Source organism: Corvus cornix, chromosome 8 (assembly GCF_000738735.6).
Source record: "Corvus cornix cornix isolate S_Up_H32 chromosome 8, ASM73873v5, whole genome shotgun sequence".
NCBI lineage: Eukaryota > Metazoa > Chordata > Aves > Passeriformes > Corvidae > Corvus > Corvus cornix.
This window is the reverse complement of record NC_046338.1, coordinates 4,182,080-4,205,628: the sequence shown is the minus strand read 5'-3', so window position 1 is coordinate 4,205,628 and position 23,549 is coordinate 4,182,080. Positions and strand designations below refer to the sequence as shown.

The window sequence follows — 23,549 nt, the reverse complement described above, 5'->3', positions numbered from 1 at the left end:
TGGTGTAAAAAACCCCAGCTTTATTTACATTCCCATCACCACTCCACAGCTGACCAATGTGGGCTGTCATGGATGCAGGAAGCACAAAAAGAGACCTTCAGGGATGCTCCAGGGGAGAGCAGCTCTCAGGGCAGTTAGTACTGTCTGTCTCAAAGAAAAAAAAAAGAAATTTTTCCAGCAAGGGCCACCTGGGTAAGAGGAGGCTCATTTGTGTGAATTATGCATGAGCATGCAAGGAAACGCTGCAGCAGGGAATTTCAGGGTGTGTTTTGGCAAAGCAAGGCACACTGAGTGGCCCATGTTTGCAGCAGATGTGAATTAATATGGCATATCTGAAGGCAAGTCAGGAATCTCCAATTTATACAAGTCATGACTGGATGGGGCTTTTTTTAGCTGCAGTTGGACTGGAAACTTGTACAGCAGCAGAGCAAGACTGGAAATACTTATTTAATATTTAATATTTAATAGTGGCTGTTGACATTAACTCCCCCTGCCTTCAGAAGTTTTAAGTAGGTTTCTCCTGCTATCCCCACACAGGAAAGAGAGGAAAATGTGCATCATAATAAATAAAAAAATCAGAGTTTACCTGAAGTTCAAGTGCTCCACTAGAACATACCCATCTGAGGCAAGAGGAAAAAGGAAGGGAATTAGTTAAAACTGAGCAAATGCAGCCAGAGCGGCTGAGCACGAAGGACATGCTGTGCTTTGGGAGCCGATTTGCCCCCCAAAGCTGGGCTGCAGACTCACATCTGCCCTGGGAGTTGCGGCAGATCACGGCGTGGCCCTGCACGGCATCGATCACGTCCAGCTGTTCCCCAGCTGTGAGCGGGAGGTCAGCGCGCCTCTGGCTGGGCACCGAGCACGCGGCAGTGGCCGTGGCGAGGACACGGATCTCCTTATGGTACTGCAGGACAGGAAGGAACCAGCAATTGCTCTCTATTTGTGGGCAATCTCTGTAAGGGCAGTGGGGAGGGAGGAAGGGAGAGGTTGCAGGATGGGTTGTGAGGCTTTGGGGAGAAGGAGGGAGGAAAAGCCCCTGCAACGTCTCTGATGAAGATCCCAAATTAGGGGAGAAGGCAGCAGGTCAGGGGACAACTTTCCCAGCAGAGCTGAGGACCAAGAAGGTTCCACCAGCTGTCTTTTAAGCAAACCATGGAGCTGCTTTTCTCCTCTGGAAATCCCAGATTAGGGGAGAAGGCAACAGGTCGGTGGGACAACTTTCCCAGCATTACTGAGGACCAACAACATTGCAGCATGTGTCTTTTGAACAAGCCACAGAGCTGCTTTCCTCCCCTGACACAGCTAGAAGGACACGCACCATAAATGTCTCTCTAAATAACTTCTCTTCTTTTTCCATCTTCTTGCTCTTTTCTTCACTGCTCTTCTTGAATTTGAAGATATTTCTGCAAGAAGAGATAAACACACACACACACACTTCTGAGCTCCATGTAAATAACCCCTGGCACACCTGGAGTTGCAACCCAAAGTCTAATTCCAGCCTCGTCTGCAAGGAACCCTTGGAAGAGGAAAGCAAACTGTTCACATCCCTATTTCTCAAAAAAGGGTGAATAGACAACTCGAATTTCTTAGTGAGGCACAACTTGAGCCATTTTGTATCTCCATTTGGGATAATTTTTGGGGTTTTTTCGGTCTGTAAGCAGCGTGGGAACAAATAAACTCTCTATTGAGTGTTTCAAATCAGCCCCGTTTTTATGGAAGTCAACAATTCGCTTTTCCCCCAGCAGCCTGTCTCCTTCTGGTTTTATTTATGTTCAGAAATAAAGGGTCCCCAGATAACTCTCATCCTGAGTCACTTATGGAACTGGGGTTGGACGCAGCTCTCCAGATTTTCTTTGGGTTTTTTAGCACATGGAGGAGAAAGTCCCCCAAGCAGACATTTATATGGCACTGTAAAGTGGAAAACAAGTTCTTATAACCCACTTAAAGGGAATGGGGCATTCCCTGCATATGGGGATGCCACTCTTTCTGGTACATGAAATTACAGCTGTTAGCACTCATTTTAAAACCAAGACAGGAAACAAACACCAAGCCAAAAACCCCCACCCATTTGTAATAAATTATTCATCCTTGGCTCATTTTGATGCACTTAAAATTAAAGAGGAGGCGAAACAAGAGCTGAAATTAGGGACTCTTAAGGTGTGAAGAGATTCCTCCTCGGCAGTCTCAGCCTGCAGGACCTGTGATCTCCGAGGAAGGGATGGAATTGTCTGGACTCCCTGATGTCTGTGAAGTTATACCTGTGACTTTGCACAGCACAACCAGTGGTGTTTGAGCAACCCCATGCAGGAACTCTGTGGTGAGAACCTGAAAAATGGGTCTCTGTTTTGTATTTGTTTGAAGGTATTGGGTCATGAAAAAGGTTGTTGTGATGCACATTTTTGTGATCTGAAAGGGAAAGGAAATCCCCCACTTCATGGCGAATCTTTGCAGCACCAGTAACAAAAAAAACCAAAAACAAAACAAAAACCCCCAAACAACAACAAGCCCCAAAAAACCAACCAAACAAAAAAGCCCCGAACAAACAAAAAAAATTTTCCTTTTATGCACAAATGGCACACCAAGAGTCCAATATAATCAAGACTTTAGCCCAAATAATCAAGACTTTTAAATACAAGGCTCTTGCCAAAATCATAAAATCTTAGAATCATATAATGGTTTCACCCCCTGCCATGGGCAGGGACACCTTCCACTAGCACAGGTTGCTCCAAGCCCTGCCCAGCCTGGCCTTGGACACTTCCAGGGATGAGGCAGCCACAACTTCTCTAGAGCAGGCTGTGCCAGGGCCTCCCCACCCTCACAGGGAGGAATTCCTTCCTAAAATCTAATCTAAACCTACTAAAATAGCAAAAAAGGAGCCAAATATACAGCAAGTAACAGTTTTTTGTCTCAGCTCAGTGGAAAGTCATGACAAGACTTCAGGATAAGACCTCTGGGTATCCCCCCCTTGTGCTCAGTTCAGATCCAAGAGTTTGTTTCACCCTTGAGATATTTTCTGCAAAGATTCCTGAAATCTGGCTTCAAAGGAAAAGGACCCTGGACTAGCAGCCAACACAAAATGTCTGTGCAATCAGGGACATCCCACTCCTGAAACTACTCAGGAGACGTGCACAAAGTGAGACAGAACGGGAACACAGAATGGAAATCAAGACCTTTCCACATCGTCGATGCTTTTCCTTTTGTCCTTGTACTCTCTCACCATCCGAAGTTTTGGCATCCGGACTTTGTACTTCTCATCCTTCCCTCTGAGAGGAACAGACACACAGGAATTCAGGTTTTTCCCAGCAGATCATGTCCCCTCCCCAGACCCATGTACCTACAGAGCCGGGCTGTTTCTCCGTCTCCCCCACACCCTGCACTGAAATCAAACACTTGCTGTGATTTACACCAGCACGCGCAGCCACCGCAATCATCTGGCAGCAAGGCACCAGGACATGCTGTTCCTATTAAAAGTAATTTTTCTGACAAGGAGCCTGCCAGGACAAGGCTGATAATCGGGTCTGGGAGCCTGAGTTTTCCTTCCTTAGGAAAAAGATCTGATTTCTCATGTGTTTCAGGGAGCCGCTCCCTCCTTTTCACGTCTCTGGCACTAAATGGGTAACAGCAAGGAAACATCCTGCCAAATTAAACACACACAGGGAGGGCAGCTGGATTGTCTCCAGAGGACTGAATCCCAACCAGCTCATGACCCTCAGTGGGTTACAGTACCAGGCATAGGTTTGTGCCAAGAGGAAAATCTCCTTGGGCTGAGGACAACCCCAGGACAGGGCACCCTCCTCACCTGGTCTCTCTCTGCCCCACATCGACATCGTCGTACACGTTGTCCTCCTGGGAGACAGCTGCTGTCAATCAAAATGCAGGAAAGAAAATCATTAGGAGATGTCATTTTGAGCCTGGTACTCCAAATAATGTATTGCAGAGGAAAATTTGGGCTGCTCTCATCACTTGACCCAAGGGGGACAAAGAAATGCAAAAGGAGACTCAGGACTCCCAACACCCAGCAAAGGTCCAGCACAAGGAATGATGCTCGGGCTGGTTAGTTGGGTGTATGGGCAGTTTTCTGGGTGGGTTTGGCCACCCAGCTCCACAGATGGAGCAGGAGCAGCAGCAAAGCCCCAGCTTTGCACTGCAACCAGCCCAGGCAGGGCTCCTATCCCAAGGACATGGGCATGTTCACTGAAGGTTGAGGTTGTATCCACCCCATTTATGTAAAGGATGAACTCGACCCTCCAGCAGGCAGGAATAAAGATTTTACAGAGAGCTGCCAGAGGGCCACGGGCTCACACACCACGTCCAGCCTGGGAGCAGTGGTTCAGCACGGACTGCTTTGCACATTACCTTCCTGAATATATCCAGATCTGCTGGAGGAATGCTCTTCTTTAAAGAAAAACCACCCAAAAATGAGCGAAACCCTCATGCTTGAGTGAAGCACAAATTTCTATCAAGTCTTCAAAGCTACTGCTGCCACATTACATGATTTTTGGAAAGGCAGGATGCACCAAGCTGACTGTACAAAATATTTGCCCTTTCAAACACACACAAATCCCCCGGAGTCAGGTACAGGTATGTGCTTACCTAAATTTGGTGCTGAAATGGAAACCAATCTGTGGATAGAAAAAAGGCTTTTAGAAACAGATCTGCACATCAGCATTACCCAAAAAGCCACGAGCCCCAACAGGTTGCCAGTGATGAAGACAGGTCGAGGTGCATGGGCTCCATGGTACCAACAGCATGTGCCAAAATGACATCCCTTGCTAAATAGGCATTTCCATCCTGATAGAAGCAACAGCCATGTGTTCATCAAGCAGAAAATATCTACATTGAATCCAAAGAACAGCCCAAACTCCTGCTGCCCTTCCCAACAGCAAGAGTGTTGCTGGACAGTTGGCAATTGTAGTCAGTAGTAATCCCCTCCTGTAAATCTGCAGTGCCAGGGGCTGGCCAGGAATTCAAATGTGACAATGTCTAAGATGATTTCAGGAGCTTTAAGGGTTCTTTGAGACAGGGGAATGGCACAAAACCTGGTGGGTGGCTCCCTATAGTGACATTTCTATCTAAAGGAGCCACTGACACAGCAGAGCATCTCTTGTGAAGAGGTTTGTAAGGAAAACAAACCTCCCTAACATAAAAGAGGAAATATTTAACCTGGATTTTCCAAAGAAATAAGAAAAGGCAGCGTTTTCCTGGAGTTCAGGCACTGTGCACAGTGTGAGGCACTCACTGGCAGCAGTGGAGGAGGGGTTCTGCAGGCAGCAGTTGAGGAAAAGGCAATTTCCCTGGAAACTTATCCAGGGTTTTGAATATGAAAGTACCCAAAAAGGCACTGTAGGAAGTTATACAATATCCTCTACCCTGTTAGACTAAAGACTCACTGGCAAACTTCTTCAGCAGATGCTGTTGCCAGCTTGGCTCTGAATGGGACTTGGAATAAAACCCCTCAACCCTCAAGTGCCACATCAGCAAGGCCAACCCTAATCCTGGCTCACAGGTCAAGGCAGCATGTATCACATTCCTACATTCCCTTGTGCACCTCGTGTCATGCTGAGGCATCAGAAAGGTACCAGAGGCAGCAGAAAATCTATGGAAACCTGGAAACTGCTGTAGGACCAGCTCCTGTAGATTCCTGATGCCAGAGGTTCTGGAGAAGCTGCACAGATGGACCATTGGCCACACATGCCATAGCAGCTCCTAGTGAGTTGATAGAAGTACTTTTGGCCTAAGTTTTCCCAAAAAAGCTGTATTCCTTACTCCTAGAACCTCCTGCTCTCTAATTACTGCCAGAAAGAGTCCTCAGGCTTGAAGGGGGAAGGGGTGAGACCATCAACATTTTCTTACCTTAGGTTGTCCTTGAGCCTGAAATTGTTCAGCTTCAACTTTTCTATCTTAAACAGGTTTCCAAATCTCTTCTGTTTTTCTGTTCTGTCCAAAAGAGAAACAGGTTTTAAATTAAAAGAGACACAAGGTGCAGAAGCAGCCCCAGAGATCCTGAGGCAGGGAAAGGAAGGTCAGCAGACCCTGGACCTCAGCTCAGAAGAGGAATTTAAGCCTTAACAGCATCATATGGATGATAGACTCACTGGGATAAGCACCAGCACAGCAAAAGGTGCTTAATTATTAAGTCCAAGATCAAATCCTTGCTTAGCTTCAAACTTTTCTGTGTTAATTGAACTTGTTCTCCTCTGACCCAACAACTAGAGGGTGATCCAAGTTTATTTGGAGTGAAAACCCTTGAGGAAAGGGCAGCATTACCCAGAAGCGTTGCAGCGACCATTAAAGGAGCTATCAGGGGCACCTTCTGAGCCACCCTCCATCACACACTTCTGTTGTGTGTGTCCTTGAGGAGCATGGTCCATGGCACACACTTCCTCCTGAAGTTTGAGAAGGGATGCAAATCTACACAGCAATTTTCTAGTAAAGTATCTGCAAGCAACCCAGATCCTCCCCTGGGGGTTGTTACCCCTGCACAAGGACTATTAAAAACCCTTTATGTGTATCAGCACACTTAATCCTGCACGTGGGATCAATAGAAGGATCACAGGAAGGCTGGTTTGGGGATTAAGACCCTGACCTCTGAAACCTGTAAATTTGGTCCCAAATGGTCTTCAAATTCCTCTGCAGCCCCAGCAAGATGCACTGCTCCTCTGTGAATCAGCAGGAGAGTTTAATTTCTGCCACTGCTCTGCACCCGTGTGCAGAGGGGCAAAGAAGAGGCACGGATGTGCTTCCCAGGGGGTGGGGATGTGCATGATCCATCTGGGAACACGCCTCCCTCGGGGTTGGAGAAGATGGTGCACCCCCACCACACAACTCCCACGGACAAATTGCAGAGAAGTGACACTTCCTTCTTTTAATAACCATCCTGTCACCTCCAGGCTTTCAGCTTTCCCCTTTTTCCTCCCTCTCTGACACACACAGGCTCTACATCCACATGGACGCTGGACTGGGATCCAGATGCAGGCCAGTGCAAGCCCCCCATCCGTAAGGGAAAAGCAGATGTACAGCAACACCTTGTTATCCCTCCCACACTGCTCCTCAGGAGAGAGCCACCAGATGCTCTCCAAGCTATTGTGTGCCACATATGCCTTCCCCAAGGGCTGTCTCTGTTCCTTCCAAAGGCAACTTTTTACTGCATGAGGGTAGGGAACCACACAAAACCCAACTAAACTTCACGTTTCACCTCTTAATCCATTTGGGAAGCTCAGGCAACATATAAACCCGAGGCTGCAAAACTCATTGGTTTTATAACACACCCCGTGGAAGCAAACATCTTGAGAGGCTATATAAAAAAGAGCAGGTTGCAAGTTAGTTACAGCACATCAGGTTCTTTTCCAGCCTTCTGTGATCTCAAATGTGAGCACTTTGTCCTGTTTTATGGGGACAATTTGTCCCTTGAGCATCACATCTTTTGGCAGACTCAAAAAAGGTGCCAATTCTCAGCTACAGCCGAGCAAGACTTTTAATCAAGAGAAGGCAAGTGAGACTGTCCTGTGTGTTTGATGCAGGGAGAGGTCTGGAAGGGCAGTACTTCCAGAGGATGGAAGGTGTTACAGGAAAAAAGATCCCCCTCACTGCTTCAGGATTTAATTTTGGTAGTGACTTTTTTCTCCCTAAGTGTCAGCCAGAAGGGAAAGAGGGAGGAGGAAGGGAAGAAACCCACCCATGCAACAACTTCTCTGCAGTTGAGTCAGGAAGAAAAAAGGCTTCCAGCCAGTACCTGGCATGTGAGATCAAGGCTGCATGGCCAGAATTTCAAAATACAGGCTAAGAAATTGCAGCTTACCCTGGTTTTGCTGGATTATCACCCCCAATCTCAACATCTTCATATGTTTCCTCGTAGCTGTTTCCTGAAACTTAAAACCAAGGCATGCCATTAAGACAAGCCCCATTCAGTAGCAATAAGGTGAGGTTTGCTGGACAAATTGCACCCAGACCTTTTACATTTTACTCTCACAGAGGCTTCAGGGCTGCTCAGATGAGTTCCATGCTAGACATGTATACTACTCCCCACTGGTTTTAATGGGAATTCAGAGCAACCCGCCCAGAAGGAGACACTGTAGATGCTGACAGCGAAATGAAACCATTCCCAGCATCTCCCAGGGACCAGCCCAAATTAAAAGCAGCTCCTGTTTGAGCTTCCCCACTTACTGCTGTCTGAAGTGAAGGAACTTGAGGCATCTGAGCCGTGGCTGCTGGAAGACACAAGTGTGACATGGGGGTTTGCTGCAGCAAACATTTTAAATGACATTTTAAATGACATTTCATAGTCACAGGCACTGCAAGAGCCCAGGCCCACACTCACAGTCTGTCCTGCAACTCCTCAACGTCATCATAGATGTCCTCTGGTGCCTGCAGAGACTGCCAAGGGTTTTGGTCCAAGGCTGTTCCTTCCACCCCTGGCTTTGGAGCACCAACACCCTCGCTGTGCCCTGGAAATGAGAAAGGATCTTTGCTTTTGGAGCTTTCCTGAGGAACTTCCCTCAGGGCAAGGACACCTGTTAAGGGTAACACAACAAATAAGAGCCTGCAGATATATTTTCCATTCCAGGAGTCCAGTAAATTCTCTCCTCTGAGACACTTCAAGAAACAAAAGTGAACAATTTTCAAAGCTTTTAGCTTTAAAAATTTTAAAAGTCATAGAAATATTTTAGGTTTAAAAAAATTAAAATGTCCATCGATATTCTCAATTTTGGCAGCTCTGACCCAAACCTTCCTCACCTAAAAACATCCAAGAGGTTATTCTTGGATCTCCAGAGAAGTGATTGGAGGGAAAGCTTGGCATGGTTGGTGGAAATGTTAAGATCCAAATAATGAACCAGACCTTTGGAATACACCTGTAAATCAACATCTTGGAAAGGACCCAAGGAGGATGAGTATCCCAAAGTTGGATTTCACTGAGGGCTGGAATCAAGCCGGGGAGTTGGGTTAGAAAAAGATTATTACTGGAGAACTCTTAAGTGGCAATGTTAAAACTTTAAAACTGATTAAAGAGAGTTGGAGCAACACAGAAATGCAGCCACACAAATAAAAGCAGATAGTGTTGGTAAGTAAACATGGGAAGAGTCCAAGGCCAGGCTGGACAGGGCTTGGAGCAACCTGGAATCGTGGAAGGTGTCCCTGCCCATGGCAAGGGGTGGAATGAGAGGATCTTTTAGGTCCCTCCAAAACCCAAACCATTCTGATTCCTGCAGTAGGTCTTGCTGGACATAGGTGCCATCTCAGTCTGGTCCAGCTAAAGACCGAAATTTCTGCAAAACATTCAAATTCCACCAAGAAGAAAAGCAGGCAGGGGTGGGACCCAACAATTCTCCAAATCAGCCTCTCTGTTTAAGCAGGAGGGTCACCAGGAGCACTTTGAAAAAAAAAGTCCCAACAGAAATTACCTCCAGCTGTTCAAAGGCCAAGCAAACCAGCAGGATTTTTTACAGAAACAGACACCAACCAAACCAGAAAATTATTATGAGGTGATTTAAAATATTAATAAAAAAAAATAATACCTGAGAACCACACCAATAAAAATAACCATGGTCACAGTCAATTTACACTTTCTCCTTCACACTCCTGGTGTGTCCACAGAGCCCATAACAGAGGTACTTTTCTCTCTCTCATCTTTGACATGCTGCCATATCACACCAGAGGCTTGCAGAGCCTCTGCAGAATAGGACCCATGAACATTTATAGCTTAAGCTGCAAAACTGTGCTTACAGAGGGAATGTAATTTGGTTTAATTGTGCAGCTGAGGTGCCTATCAGCAGCTCTGGTCACTGTCTCAGAGTATCCTGGCAGAAGGAGCCCAAAGCCAGCCTGGCACCACAAGGAGATGGAGCAAGGAGCCATCACCCATCTCACTGAGGGACAGGGAGACTTCAGGCTCTCATCCTGTTCACGTGTGCTCTGCCCCAACCCCTTTCCTGAGACTCCATAAATTATAAGGAGCAGAGGAGATGGATTTCAGCTCTCACGGATAAGGGCAATCTGCTAGAAAAACAAACACCTCGGCCGGAGTTACGCAGATGGTTAACCAACTTAGGAAGCTATTTGCACAGCCAAAATAAATGATTCAGACCAGAATACAAATGCTCATGCAACCTTTTGCCCTGCTTTAACTAAATTGGTTCAAGAGTTGCATCCAAATTTAATGTTTTTTCCCCATATGGAAGAGATATTTGGGCAGCAGATGGGGTTGGGGATGGAGGAAACACTCAGCGGCGCAACGAGATACTCACAGAGCTCTGCTCTGTCTTTTGCCAGCCCTGGTGGGGTTGGATACGTTGCAGTTTGGGGACTGGTCACATCCTGCTTCCCTTGCAGAACCTTCAGCCCACCTCTGCCATCTCCTTTGGCTTGGCTGGTGGGAGACATGTATTCATTTCCACCTGTCTGGGATCAAGCGTTTGGTTTGGTCAACGCAGTCCTTAGAAATGGCTTCCTAATATATAATTCTATTATACATCTATGTATCCATAAGAATATAGGTTATCTGTGGACTTAAAAGAGTTTCACACCCTTCTCCATCAGCTTCTTAGGCTGAAGCAGTTGAGTGATGAACAGGCAAAAGAGAAGGCAGAAAACCCCCTGGGATTAAGGGCTCAAGCTTCAACTGTTTCCCAAAGAGAGGGAGGACAGAAGGAGAAGAGACATCCCATAATAATTATTAAAATTAATCTCAAGGATACAATACCTGGAAAATTTTGTTCACTTCCAGTTTCGTTCTTCCATGACTTGGCTTTCCCTCTTTTTCATCCTCTATTATAGCTCTTTCTGGACTGAAATGTTCAGAAATGAGAGAGATCTCAGCAGGCAGACACTTCAGCAAAGCCACAGAAAAACACACTGCCATATGACAGTGCCCAAGGAGGCAGCTCATTCTCCCTCTGATGAGGGAGATGCCCAAGTGACCACCAGTAAAGTAAGGGCAAATCCAAATCTAAAGGCCAGTGGTCACTCGGGGATAATACAAATCATTCTTGGAAGAGAGATAAACTAATATGATTGCTTCCTCATAGCAGGAATGGACAAATTAGATCCATTTGTAGTGGCACCTGGATCACATGGTGTGCCTCTCACCACACTGTATCAAGATTTAGGGAAGAAGATACAGCAACAGGGTGCAGGACTTGATAACTTTTGTTCCATCATCACATTTCCCACGAAAATTACCCCATTTTATCACGTAACTCTTCAGTCCCCATCAAAAAACCCCAGCCTTCAGACAGTGACCATGAATAAACACCACAAGGAGCTTGGAGTGTGACATTTGTAGGGTGAAATTCAGTGTGGACTTTGCCTTGCCTTGGATCTAGAACCAGGTGCCCCAGCTTGAGAGGCTCATAAATAACTCTCCCTGCTTACACTGGAAGAGTTCCGGTTTCAGTAGGAACAGACAGTGTAATTTTTTTACAATCTCCCCTCCAGATATGCTTTAGAATGAAAACCATCTTAGCAACCATGAGTGCTGGCATAGAAAAGCACCATCTACGCTGTCTTGGTCATGAAATATATGAAATATATTTCTTTCTATTTACTGAGTGTTGCAATATTCAATTCCTAACCTGAGTCAGTTGTGGGGCGAGAAGAAGTTTGAGAGAGAGGAAAGGAAATTACCTGGATTTGGCAAAGGGGAAAATCTTCTGTTTCTAGAATAAAGAAGAGGAAAGCCTTCAGCCACTGTGTTTTCTCAGCAGTCAAGCTTTCATACAAGGCCTCAACTGTCAACCAGCATTTAAAGAAATATTCCTTTAGAAAGCCCAGAAGTATTTTGTGTTTGGAATAGTCATCAGGCAAGGATATTTCATCTACGTTGCAGGACAGGGCATACACATATTGACAAACTACATGGGGATAATGAAACAGTGCTAGGGTTGGACCAATGAAGCTACTGGTCAGCAAGGAAGCTATTTCAGACTGGAGAGATCGCAGAGGAGGTGGAAGTTTTTTTAATTTAAATAAAGATTTCCCAGCCTACCATAAAATGAGACTCTGTCCAAGCCAGAGAACCTCTCTGCAAATCACACACAGACAATTATGTTTGGAAAGCTGTGCTATTTCCCAGGCAGTTTGATGGCTTTGCAAGCCAGGACTTGAAAGTAGAGTTTGACATTTTACAAAGAGTAGTTTCCCCTGTTTCAGCAGGGCCAGAACTGATAGCCAGGACCTGGACATCTCCTGGCACGAGGTGATGTGTGCTCTCAGCCCAGCTGCCCCCTGAGCTCAGCCAAGCAGGGCTTCTCTAGGACCAGCTTCAGCAATTCCTGCCCCGTGCCATGCAGGATCCTGCCTTCCCTGCAGGATATCCACACTGCCGAGGGGAACTGCCACCTCTGCAGCCAGGGGGAAGCAAAAAGAGTGATCTGCAGCAGAGATATCCCTGCACCAGGGGATGAAAACCCCTCCAGTTGTGCCCACCAAACTTGTTCTCCCTTATGAGCCAGGACTTCAAGGGTGCTGCCATGCCAAGCAGCCTGGCTCAATTTTCCTATGACATCTTCACAAAGGGATTACCAGCACCAGCTCACCCTTGCCAGGAATTTCCAGAACATTTAATTGGATTTGTCTTTCAAAAATTCACATTCTTGATATTTGTGCCTAACATCTACTTGGTCTACTACCAACATCCAGCTGGTGTTATCACTTCCTTACATTTCTGCAGTGGAAGTCAAGGGAACTGACTCTTCCCACTGGTGTGTTTGGGAATCTCATTAGTCTTTGTGTCCCCTCTGCAATTTCTTATTTATTTTTTGAGAGTCTTCACAGAGAACACACAGAGAAATTCTTGGAAGGTAAGAAATACAGATATTAAAAGTTTTCAAGACACTCACCTTGTGTTTTTGAGGCTCTGCCTTAGGTACTAGGAAAGATATTTATGAACAGATATTAATTTTTAGTCCATGTTAAAGTCACTACATTTTTAGTTGCAAAACTCAGTTTCAGCTGGGATGCTCAGCATCCAGGCACACATTCACCATGGACATTCACCATGTCCTGCAGGTCCCTCCCTTTGCTATTTGAACATTGGTTTACATGCAGGGAGCTGCAGCACCAAGCCTGACTGCCAGAGTTTTCAGGGATCTATGAAATCCCAGAGGGCTGTGGCAGTTCCCCCCAAGGGAGTTGCTTGGCTCCCTTCCCAGTGGGAGAGAAAATCAGTGCAACATGGCAGAAATAACCTCCCCAAAAGAGGCAACGCTGGAAAATGTAAAAGCAGAGCAGTGGCACCTTTCATAGAGAAAATCATACTGGGAAAAAATATTGATGGAGGTGGAAAAGTCTTGTGCTCTGTGTCCTTCTGCTCCCAAGAAGATGCTGAGGTTTGCCTCACTATCTTCTTTTTATTCTCTTCTACATGGGTGATGTCTTGTGATATTCCCCACTGCAGTTTTACTATAAGCATCATCTCACCCCCAAAATGTCTTTTTGTCTGTGCCCCAGAATTCTGACACTGCACAGAAGGATAGGACAGAGAATCACGCTTGTTATCCCAGACCACTGTGCAGCTGCTTTTCTCAACTTGAAGAAGCTGTATTATTTCCTGTTTTAAAGGGTTTTTTTTTCCCAGCTAGCATGTAATTCACCTCATAGTCCTGACTTTCAAAGTACCTTCAATGACACACAAGGTTGTGGTGTCCCCAGACTGATTCAGGTACATCGGGGTTTCTTCATAATTATTCCACTCTTCAAGTTGAGCACTGAGAAGATGAAAAAGAGAGAAAAGATTTTCTTTTTCCTGTCCCTTTTAGTAGTATGAAAAAAAGAAAAAATTCATCTTAAGGACAAGGAAATCAAGCACTTTGATAATGAGGCTACAAAAAAAGCAAAGTGAAATCAGGAATTCCTCGGAGGGAGAGGAGACCTGTGGCAGATGCAGGGCTCAGCTGAACCTTCCCCCTGACTCCACTCTCCCACTGCTGGTCCTTTGGGAGGCCACGCTGCATTTAGAGGGCTCAAAGCACATCAGGGTTAGAGTCTCCTGCCTACAGCAATCCCTCAAGGAGGAACAGAACAAAAAAAAAAAAAATCCAAGGAAATCGGAGTGTGGTGTTTTTCAGGCCTACTCAGGTACTTTGATAACAATTCCCAGCTGCACTGTTTGGCACGTGGCTTCTCGTGGAAGGGAACAAAAGGGAAAGCAGAGATAGCAGAGGGGATGTTTAAAGGTCCTGCTCCTGGGCTTATCAAGCCACCCACTCCATTCCAACCCCGTGAGTGGCACATGCCAGCCACAAGAGGAGGGAAAGCACCACAGCTCCAGCACCACGCAGCCTCGAGTGTTGGGCTCCCCAGTCCAGTTCCCGTTTCCCCATTCTCCTTCTTCCTTTCCTTCTCCAGAAATTCCCTTTAGTGTCATCTGGGAGGAGATGCACAGGGGGAAACCCCAGCATTCCTGAATTACCCAGGCGAATCCCTGAGTGTTCCCCTCCGCCCACAGCAGCAGTTTTGGGCATTTTAGGAATGTACCAGGAAGCAGCAAAGGTGCAAAACACAGCTTGTAACACACATGGGGGGACAGGGTAAGGTGGAGAAAGAGCACCAGGAGGAATTCTAGCAGGAACTTCCTTCTTCTAACTGGAAGTCTGTAAAAAACTCCAGGGAGGGTCTCTTTTTCCGGGAATCACCTCACTGTCACAACTCGGCCTCGACAGAGCAAGGACTAAGGGCAAACCAGAACTAAAGGAACAAGAAGCTCAAGGTGCACTTTGACAGCAGTGAAATCAGAGAAAGAAACAACCCTGAAGTCAAGCAGGAGGCTGTGCCGATACCAGAGGCTGTGCCAGCCCCCTGCAGCCCCCCAGCACTGGGGACACTGCCTGGCTGGTCCCACAGCGTGTTTATCCCCAAACAAGCAATCAGAGCTCAAGATTAGTCAGCACATGAAACTATGTCAAGGTCTCTAAGAGACCAGACCTCATTCCAGGTGAGGCTTCGAGGAGGGGAATTCCATCCCCAAACTGCTGTTATTCTGCTTTTATGCCAGAGTTAATTAACTCATTTTCTCCGTTATCACAGGGTTAATATTTAACAAGTGACCTACTGTAAAGACCATATCACAAGTGTTGGAGCAAGACAGCTAATCCTGCTGCATTGCATTGCTAGGACAGCTTCTTGTAGTGCAGAACAGCTTGGAGGAGGTTATTTTTTGACCCATTCTCTTCTGACAAGTACGGGTTAAAAGTTAACACCAGCCCACACTGTCAGGAGCACCTCATGATGTCAAGAACAACTTGCTGTCGATAGCTGGAGGAGTTGTTTGGGCACAGAAAGTATTTTAAGAATTCCCCTCTCTTTGCTTTGGTTCAGCTGTTCCATTTCCCCTTTACACAAGTAGAACAAAACATGCATATGAGTATTTTCCTCCACTTTTGCTGTTCTTGTTGTACAAAACCCAGGCTGCTGCACAACCACTCATGCCAAGCCAGGATACCAAAGAATTGTGTCTGCAAGATTTTTGAGCTCTTTCAGACAAACTCGAGTGATTTTGGACCACCACTCAATAAAAACCTCACTTCAGCATGTGGAGACAGCTGAAGGGCTGGGATGGTGAGGGAGGGCAGTGACTCCTGTGCCCTGGTTGTGTTGGCTGCACAAACACAAGCTCACAGAATCATGCTAGAGTACAAACTCCTTTACTGCTGGCAAAGAAACCCCCAACACCTGCTGGTTATGCCACAGCTTTGTTTCAACAACAGTTCTCAAAAGCATCTCTTTTCTAAAAACACAAACCTTGAGTACACAGCAAACAGGAAGCAAAAACCACACGGGGGGTGATGACTGTGCAATTAAAGCACTGCCAGTGTTCTCCTTCCCACCAGCTAAACCAGACCTAAAGACACATGGATATGGCTCTCCATGAGGCTTTAAGAGCTCACAGGAGGAAACAGGGATGAAGATTTCTCCATTAGGAGAGGGCCATCCCAACCAGCTTTGAGCTTCCCATCTAGGTCCACACAATCACAGAATCCCAGCGTGGGTTGGGTTGGAGGGAACCTTAAAGATGATCCAGTTCCAAACCCTCCCTCTCCCACAAGCAGGGACACTTTTCACTTGACCAGGTTGCTCAGGGCCCCATCCAACCTGGCCTTGCACACTTCCACTTCCTTGAACAACCCCCAGAGCAAGTTGCTGCCTCCAGGAGCGGGATGTTCCCTCCAGGCTGAATGGGAAATGGGATGGAGAGGTTCCTGCCACCTGTGAGCCACACCTTGCCTCTCCCCAGGCTCACCTTTCAGGGGTCAGGTAATCCTCTTCTCCAGCAGCTGCACACAAACACACAGAGGGTTAGTGTTGGAAGGCAAGCCCAGGCTCCCACAGAGCACGTGGGAGGTGTGACAGGGACAGCCCTTCCTGGCTGCACACAAAGGCAGGCGTGACACAGGATTCCCAGCAGAAACTGGGGCCGTGGCTCTGTCAATATGTCATTATTTCATGTTTCCAGGAAACAACCCCAGGTTTCTAGAGACAGATAACCCAGCAATACTGGGAGGGCATGGAGATGATGGCATGTAAATATAACTAGTTCCCTCCTTCAAATTAACATATTTAGAAAAGGCAACTAGGCTAGAAGAGTTTCAGTGAAAAACCCTTCTTCCCTCTCGTTCTTATCAAAGCCAGGGCACACCAATAAGCACTGGCACTGTAAAGCCAAAGAGACTTTAGCAGAGCCCTTCTTAGAAAAGCAGCTCCCTTTGAATTCATCAAAAGTTGTGCCTAAAGATCTGGCTATAATTAAGCCTGTATCTATAAAGAAACACCACTTAGCAGCTTAATAAGTGGTCCAGAATATTCTATTATGCAACATCAATAGAGTTTTATTATGGGAAACTGAACTTTTGCATTTCTTGATGCCGGAACACTTAATGACATTGTCCTCTGTTGTATTTAAAACAGAAGTGGGGGGGATTAGCAGACTATTTTCTAACAATTTTATTGTGCCTTCCCACAGTTGTGTGCTCCAGAATCAAGGCATTTCCCATTGAAGAGGAGTGATAAAGATCAGCTCAGCTCATAGCCAGCTGCTGCTGCTTTACAGCCAGCTGTAAACTGCTCTCAACACGCTGCAGTTGGGAGGGAAGCGGGTTTCTGAGCATGGGATGGAGTCCAGCCTGGAAAACCAGACCCCTTTTCCAGATTAAGAGCAAAAATCGGCCCCACTGGAACTGCTGGGCTCTTATTAATGTTTGAGGAAGAAGCTATAAACAAGTAACAACGTCTTTTTTCTGTGCACTTGAAATCGCAGCCTCACAGATGTCAATAAAGTGCACATTTTGATTCATTTTCTACAGAACAGATCTGGGGAAAAAAGACTGAGTATCTCTTACTTGTTTCATTTCCTCTGTGGACCAAAGGCATGGTGCTTTGGAAAGCACTGAGATCAAACTTTGGGGGTCTTGGAGGCTTCCCAGGGGCAGGACCCAGGGATTCAGCTGAAGGGAGAGGTTTAATTCTTGGCCACTTGCTTCCAGGGCTGTAAGACCATTTTCCTGCTCCAGGCTGGCAGAAGGGAGGCTCCAGTTCTGCTCCAGAGAAGCACAAGGACAGGCAGCAATTAGCCCTGATTTAAGCAAAAATCCATGCAGGATCATTAGTTGTTACACTGACATTTCTAACCAGCTCTGCCTCCTCCCAATTTCAGCGTCCCCATCACACAGGGGGTCTCTCACCACGTTACCAGAACGGCAGAACAAATGGAAATGTCCATTTTTACAGATTTGTACCACATGAACCATGTTGGGCTCTCAGCTCTCGACAGCTCCCTTCCTCTGGATTATAAAATACCAGCCCAATTTTCTGTGCTGATAACACTTTAATCCGCCAGGATTTGGGGCCATGGCTGTTTGCAGTGCTCAGCCCAGGCAAGGTGGCTTTCCAGGGTAAACACAGACTTAATGCTTTCAGAGCCCCATCACCCAGTGTGACATCAGCAAGGGGACCTTCACAGCCTCTGAGTTTCCTAGCACCAGATTCTCTAAGAAATATATTCTCAGATCTTGAATATGACCTTTTGCAAAGCTGGGAGGGTGCAGAGTGGGGGGATTCAGGTTTAAGCTATTTTAATTAGAATTAAACTGTCTTTGCAGACCAGTCAAGCCTTTCACATCTGTGTGCAGTCACATTTACCTTGAGATTGCAAACGACCAAAGCACACCAAAACTAAGATAGTCTCCTGTCCTCAGTCTTCATCCTACTCTCAAAATGTAGACAATTACTTAGAGTGAGTTTTAAAAAGTTGTTGGATATGGGGAATCCACCCCTTACCCAAGCTGAGCAGCAGTTTGAGACCCATTTCTTATCTCCAGGACCCCCAGAGAAAGAACAGAGCATTCCAATGGGCCAGTTTGGCCTCTTGTTTGAGGGTCCCAACTCTTAGGAGCTTTTCTCTCCAGCTGCTGCATCCTGCACTTCCAGAGCACCTATATACTCACGTATTTCTATATTCCGTGTTAAGAATACACCTTACCATACCTGTCTGGTGCTGAGCTGGCTCTCTTGATGCACGATAACCCGACTGGCAGAATGCAGATGCCACCACACCCTCAGCACCTGCTCCATCAGAGCTCCTGTGTCTCCCAGGACCCTGAGGAAGAGCTATCCCACTGCCATGCAGAGCATCCTTCCTCTGGGCACACCAGTCCAGCACAGGGGACCTTCCAGAAGGTCGCATCCTGTCACTGCCTGATGCAGCAGGAGCTGAGTTTGCTGCCCGCTGGGTTGGGAGCTTTGGACTTGTTTTCTCATTGCGGGATAAAGTCTCTTCCCAGATCTGTAAGACATGCTGGAAAGAATCTGGGAGCCAAGGGTCCTCTGGAGCTGTTTGGCTTGATCCTTGCTGGTCAGCACCACAGGACAGCAGAGGCTTTTCTGAGCTGCTCTTGGGAGAACTCAGCCCTTTCTCCGAGGGGTTGCCCTTGTGCTCTTTGCTGTGCCCAATCCGCTCCCTGTAACCCAGCCCGGCTTGAGGCCGTGCCAAGGGGTTGTGCTGGGTGGGCACAGAGGGTTGGGAGGTGGGGTGGGCAGGTTTTGATACTTTCAGCTCTCTCTCAGTCAGGGGCAGAGGGCTGGACGGGGTGTTCCCTGCAGAGCCGGGCTTGGGGGCGATCTCCGTGGGAGGTTTCTGGTGGGGCTGCCCCAGCTTGTGGGCCAAGTCAGAGCCATTCTGAAATTTCGCTCGGAGGGCTTTGAAATCAGTCGCTTCTTCCTGGGTGAGGGGAGAGAGCAGAGCACAGAACAGCTGCTTACAGGGGTGGCAATGGGCAATTTAAACAATCACACTGTTTTCAGAGAGAAAGGGGCTGCACACTCAACCCTGGTCACCAAGGATGTGCCGATCCTGGTGAAAATTTAAAAGCAGTGGAGGAGAATTTGCTCTTTCAAAGGATCCTCCAAAGGCTCACAAATCACTTCTGGTGAAGACAAAAGAGCTGAAAATGGGGGAAATGCAGGAGCAAAGCATGGAAACCAAGCAGAATCAGTGAGGCCAGCGCCTCCTTCTCCCCACTGTCACCCAGTGATGGAGAATTTCCCTCGGGGGGATCTGGCAAACACTGAATTCAGTGTTAGAGCTTCCTGGCAGAGGTGCTGCAATGCTGTTGATGCACCTGCTGGCTATGAAAGCTGCACTTTATTTTCAGTACACAAGCACCAAACAGGGGAGAGGCCAGTGCTGCTCCAGAGATGTCCAGTCCATCTCCACCCTCCTTAAGAAAACTCCACCATGGGAAGAGATGCACTAAATATCCTCCTTGATGGTGCATTCCTAATGACCCTGGGGACCAAATGCTCTTCCTCCATGGTGCTGGTTCAGCTCAGGGACCCCAGGGCTCTTTGGATGCTTCTCCCCTTGCCTTTAATTCCACCCCAGGAAGCAGAGGACACGCAATCCAAACGTAGCACACAGAGACAACAAGAGCACCTCCCAATGCAGGTGATGGATACTGGCTCTGACACTCAATTCCTCCCCCACACAGTTAGCACACTCCAGGTTCTTGAAGAAAGGGAGCTAATCAGTGACAGTGCAGCTTAAAAGGGCACTTAAAGAACATTTTGTTTCAGTCCCTCGCTCCCCTGAGTCCCACCATCCCACGCTGGAGAGAAGGGACCACAATTTTTGCCTGCAGTGCCGTGGCTTAAATTCAGCCCTGAACTGAACTAGGGAGAAAGTATGAAGAAAAATTTATGAGCTACTTAAGTCCTTGAACTGCTCTATAACTTTTTATATGCCATGATTACATTAGGTGCTCTGCTCTGGCAGCTTAGTTCAGTGCAAGGCTTCACGAGAACCTGTCTAATGAGGAAATTGGAAAAAATTATCTAGGACAGAACTTCGTTATTCTGAAAAAAGCCCCAGCCTTAAGTGTTAAGACAGAACAGATGAATAGCATACTGAGGTTTTATTGCATTTAATTGCACGATTTATTAAACACTGACAATTTCTCTTGAATAACCCCTTTCACTGACTTTATTACTTTCACAGGGTAGTACATGATGTAAAGAACCAGCCCTTGGGGGAGAGGTTTGAATTGCTCCAATTATATTTCATATTAGTGGTCAGCAGCCTGATGCCGTGTGAGCTGCCCAGACAGGCTAATCTAGCGGCGAGCCACGGGAATGGGAGCTTCCAGAGGCACACGGAGGATGAATCAGGAAAAAAAATGCCACATGCACCCGATCCCTCCAGCGATGCCGGACAGGAAACAAAGCAGTGAGGTGCCCTAATGCAATTGCAGGGAGCTGCAATTAAGTGTATCACTGCTGCACATGCTGCAGCAGCAGTTGAAGAGTTCAGCGCTGTTTCCCTCCCCTTGCTGATTTTCCTTATTGTAGCAAAGAGTTCCTCATCAGCACCCTCAGAGACAAAGGAAAGAGAAAGGAAAAAGTACCTGCTTGTCTCAGTGTGCCCCAGGCGAGGCAGACACGGGGGTTTTTGGTCAGGCCTCTCCTTGGCACGGCCGTGGCAGAAATGGGCTGCGACAATCCCGAGTTTGGCACTATTAATTACAGAGGGATGGATACAAGCTTCCCTTTCCCTCCCTCAAATGGCTATTCCTCTTGCCTTGAAATGCCAGCTTCAACTGATTTGCCTAATTAAGTGGGAGATTATCTTGCTCGATGCACTCTCAGCGCCCCTCACTAGGACAGCGTTCCCCCAAAGTGCAGCCTGATGGGATGCTCATGGGAAGGAGGGATAAGTCTGGCCCTCAGCCAACTGCAGGGAACTGCTGGGGTGGATGGGGTTAAATCGCATCCCATGGCCACCTCCTGCACACCCACACGCAGCTGGGCAATCCATCCCTCCCCAGAAAGCTCCTGCAAATGCTGTTTCCTTGCACACGGCCGAGCTTAGCCAGACCCTCCAAAGTGCAACGAGTTCTCCCCGCCTCTGCAGGGATAATTTTCCATCAGAGCTGGGACTGTTTCAAAACCACAAACCCATCCAAGCAGCTCTCCTGTTCGACTCACACACCTTCAGCTGGCTCAGGGAGATGCTCAGCCTAAACAGAGGGCTGGGCAGGTCACAGGCAGGACACACGTGGAGTCCCAGTGTCCCAGGAGCCCAGCGAGGGCTCAGGTCCCCTGAAAATCAGACCAGCTGACACGCCGGGAGAATACACTAATAAATTTAAAGGGCTGCCAAAAGCTCACAATGTGTATTACAGCTACATCTGGCCAAATAATTGACTGTGAATAATAAAACATTTGGCAAAAGCCCACGCAAGGATGAGAGGGGAAGAGAGCAAAAAGGAAACAAACTTCCACTGGCCGGAAAGCTGTGAGCATTAAGGAGTCAGGGGACAGAAGCATTACAGAGTCAGGGGGCAGCAAAACTTTCCATATTTTCTCCCTATAAATAAAATGCTCTTCAACATCAAGATCAGTCTAGGAAGCAGAATAAAGCTCAGCTTAAGCCTATGATAAAGGCGCCTTTCAGAAGGAGCATCAGCAGGAGGTTTGTGCTGATACCTTGGACTAACGAAAAGGAATCTGAATTACAGAATCTCAGAATGGCTTGGATTGCAAAGCACCTTAGAGATCAACTCATTCCAACCCCTGACCAGGTTGCTCAGAGTCCCATGAACCTGGCCTTGGACACCTCCAGGGATGGGGCAGCCACAGCTTCTCTGGGCAACCAGGGCCTCCCCACCCTCTAAGTGAAGAATTTCTTCCTAATATCTGATCTAACCCTGCCCCCTTTCAGTCTGAAGTCTTATCCTGTCCTTCCATGGCTTTGTCAAACGTGTCTTTCCACCTCCCCTGTAGCCCCTTCAGGTACTGAAATGCTGCAATAAGGTCACCCCAGAGCTTCTCTTTTCCATTAACTAACTAAATTGAACTAATTCTCATTAGTTTCCTGAAGTCGCTTCTCTAAAATGAATCAACACAGGAAGATAAACCCCATTCAAGATGTGGCAGGCCAGACAGCTGAGAGGAAGCACTGCCTGTTCCCCTCCTGGAATTTTTCTGGCTTACTCCATTCTTTATCTCGATTCCCAAGGGAGCTCTGGTGGGTAAATATTTAATCTGTGTTGCCCTCTGCCCTGGCGTGGGACTGCTGGAGCCAAGCCCAGGCACCCCGGGCAGGCTGACAAGAGTGCACTGCAGATATCATCGACTCATTAACCCGCCGGCTTCTGCCAGAACCCAAATAAATAAGTAAAACCCAACTCTCGTTTTTGTTACACTAAGAGGCACAACTGCAGCTCATGTCAGAGTGAGAGGAGAAGAAAGCAGGCACTGGGAGCCCCTGCTTTGGGGCAGCAAAGCAGCATCTGTGTGGTCTCCACACAGAGCAGGAGCAGTGATGAGAGTGCGCACCTCACTCCCAGGATGAACTGCTCCTGGCACTCCATGGAGAGAACAGCCCCAAGCTATGAATCGGCAGCAGAAAACCAAGCAGAAATCCTTCCCCCAGGCCAGGTGCAGAGGAGACAGAGCCCCAGCAGTTACCAGCTCCATCCCTCGCTGCTCCAGGCCGGTTCCAGCGGTTCAGCCCAGCATGTTCCTTGCCCTGTCCCCCACAGCTGCTCCCGCTCCGGTGCCCGTCCTGCAGCCACGCCAGGCGAGGCGGAGCGAGTCCTGAACACACCTGGGCTGAGGCTGGGTCTGCCCCCGGGGCGGGGAGAGCCTCACCTGGGCAGGGCTGAGCCTGCCCAGCAGCCCTTGACCTGACCCACGGTTCCCTGAACCACAAATGTCAGCACCGCGGCGGGCTTGGGGTGGGAAAGGGAGAGATCAGGATTAGATTGCTTTGTGAGCGAAAGAATGGCACTTGCCCTCAGCAAGGGTGTCCCCACAGCACCCATGTGTCCATATGATGTCCATATCCGTGGAAGTTTATAGAATCTTAGAGTGGTTTGGGAAGAAGAGACTGTAAAGATCATCCAGCTCCAACCCCCCCACTGTGTTCTCAGGTCCCTTCTCACAGCTGGGGCCAGCAAAACCGAGGAGAGATGAGGAGCCCCACCGTGTCCAGCAGTAATTCTTGCCCCAGTTTTTAGGTCTCCCCATAGGTGACACCCACCCTTCTGCAGCAGCCCAGCCTGCAC

General features: G+C 47.6%; 1 protein-coding gene across 3 annotated transcripts; it reads right to left on the bottom strand.

The window, feature by feature from the left end:
- On the bottom strand, positions 1-23,042 carry FYB2 (FYN binding protein 2). Of its 3 annotated transcripts, none has more exons than XM_019291414.2 (20): positions 22,951-23,042; positions 18,472-19,204; positions 17,328-17,522; positions 16,232-16,265; positions 13,612-13,700; positions 12,834-12,862; positions 11,620-11,651; positions 10,697-10,781; positions 10,242-10,395; positions 8,318-8,444; positions 8,164-8,207; positions 7,799-7,868; positions 5,854-5,937; positions 4,594-4,622; positions 3,800-3,860; positions 3,171-3,263; positions 1,319-1,403; positions 748-904; positions 587-620; positions 1-144 (listed from the first exon to the last, which is right to left on the bottom strand). In XM_019291414.2, exons 1-20 carry the CDS (start codon positions 22,957-22,959, stop codon positions 135-137), a joined length of 2,154 nt encoding a protein of 717 aa, XP_019146959.1. In that variant the 5' UTR covers positions 22,960-23,042; the 3' UTR covers positions 1-134. The 3 variants fall into 3 exon arrangements, with proteins under 3 accessions (XP_019146959.1, XP_019146960.1, XP_019146961.1); XM_019291415.2 differs by having other exon boundaries at positions 3,800-3,857; XM_019291416.2 differs by having other exon boundaries at positions 8,164-8,204.
- Between the last annotated feature and the right edge of the window lie 507 nt (positions 23,043-23,549).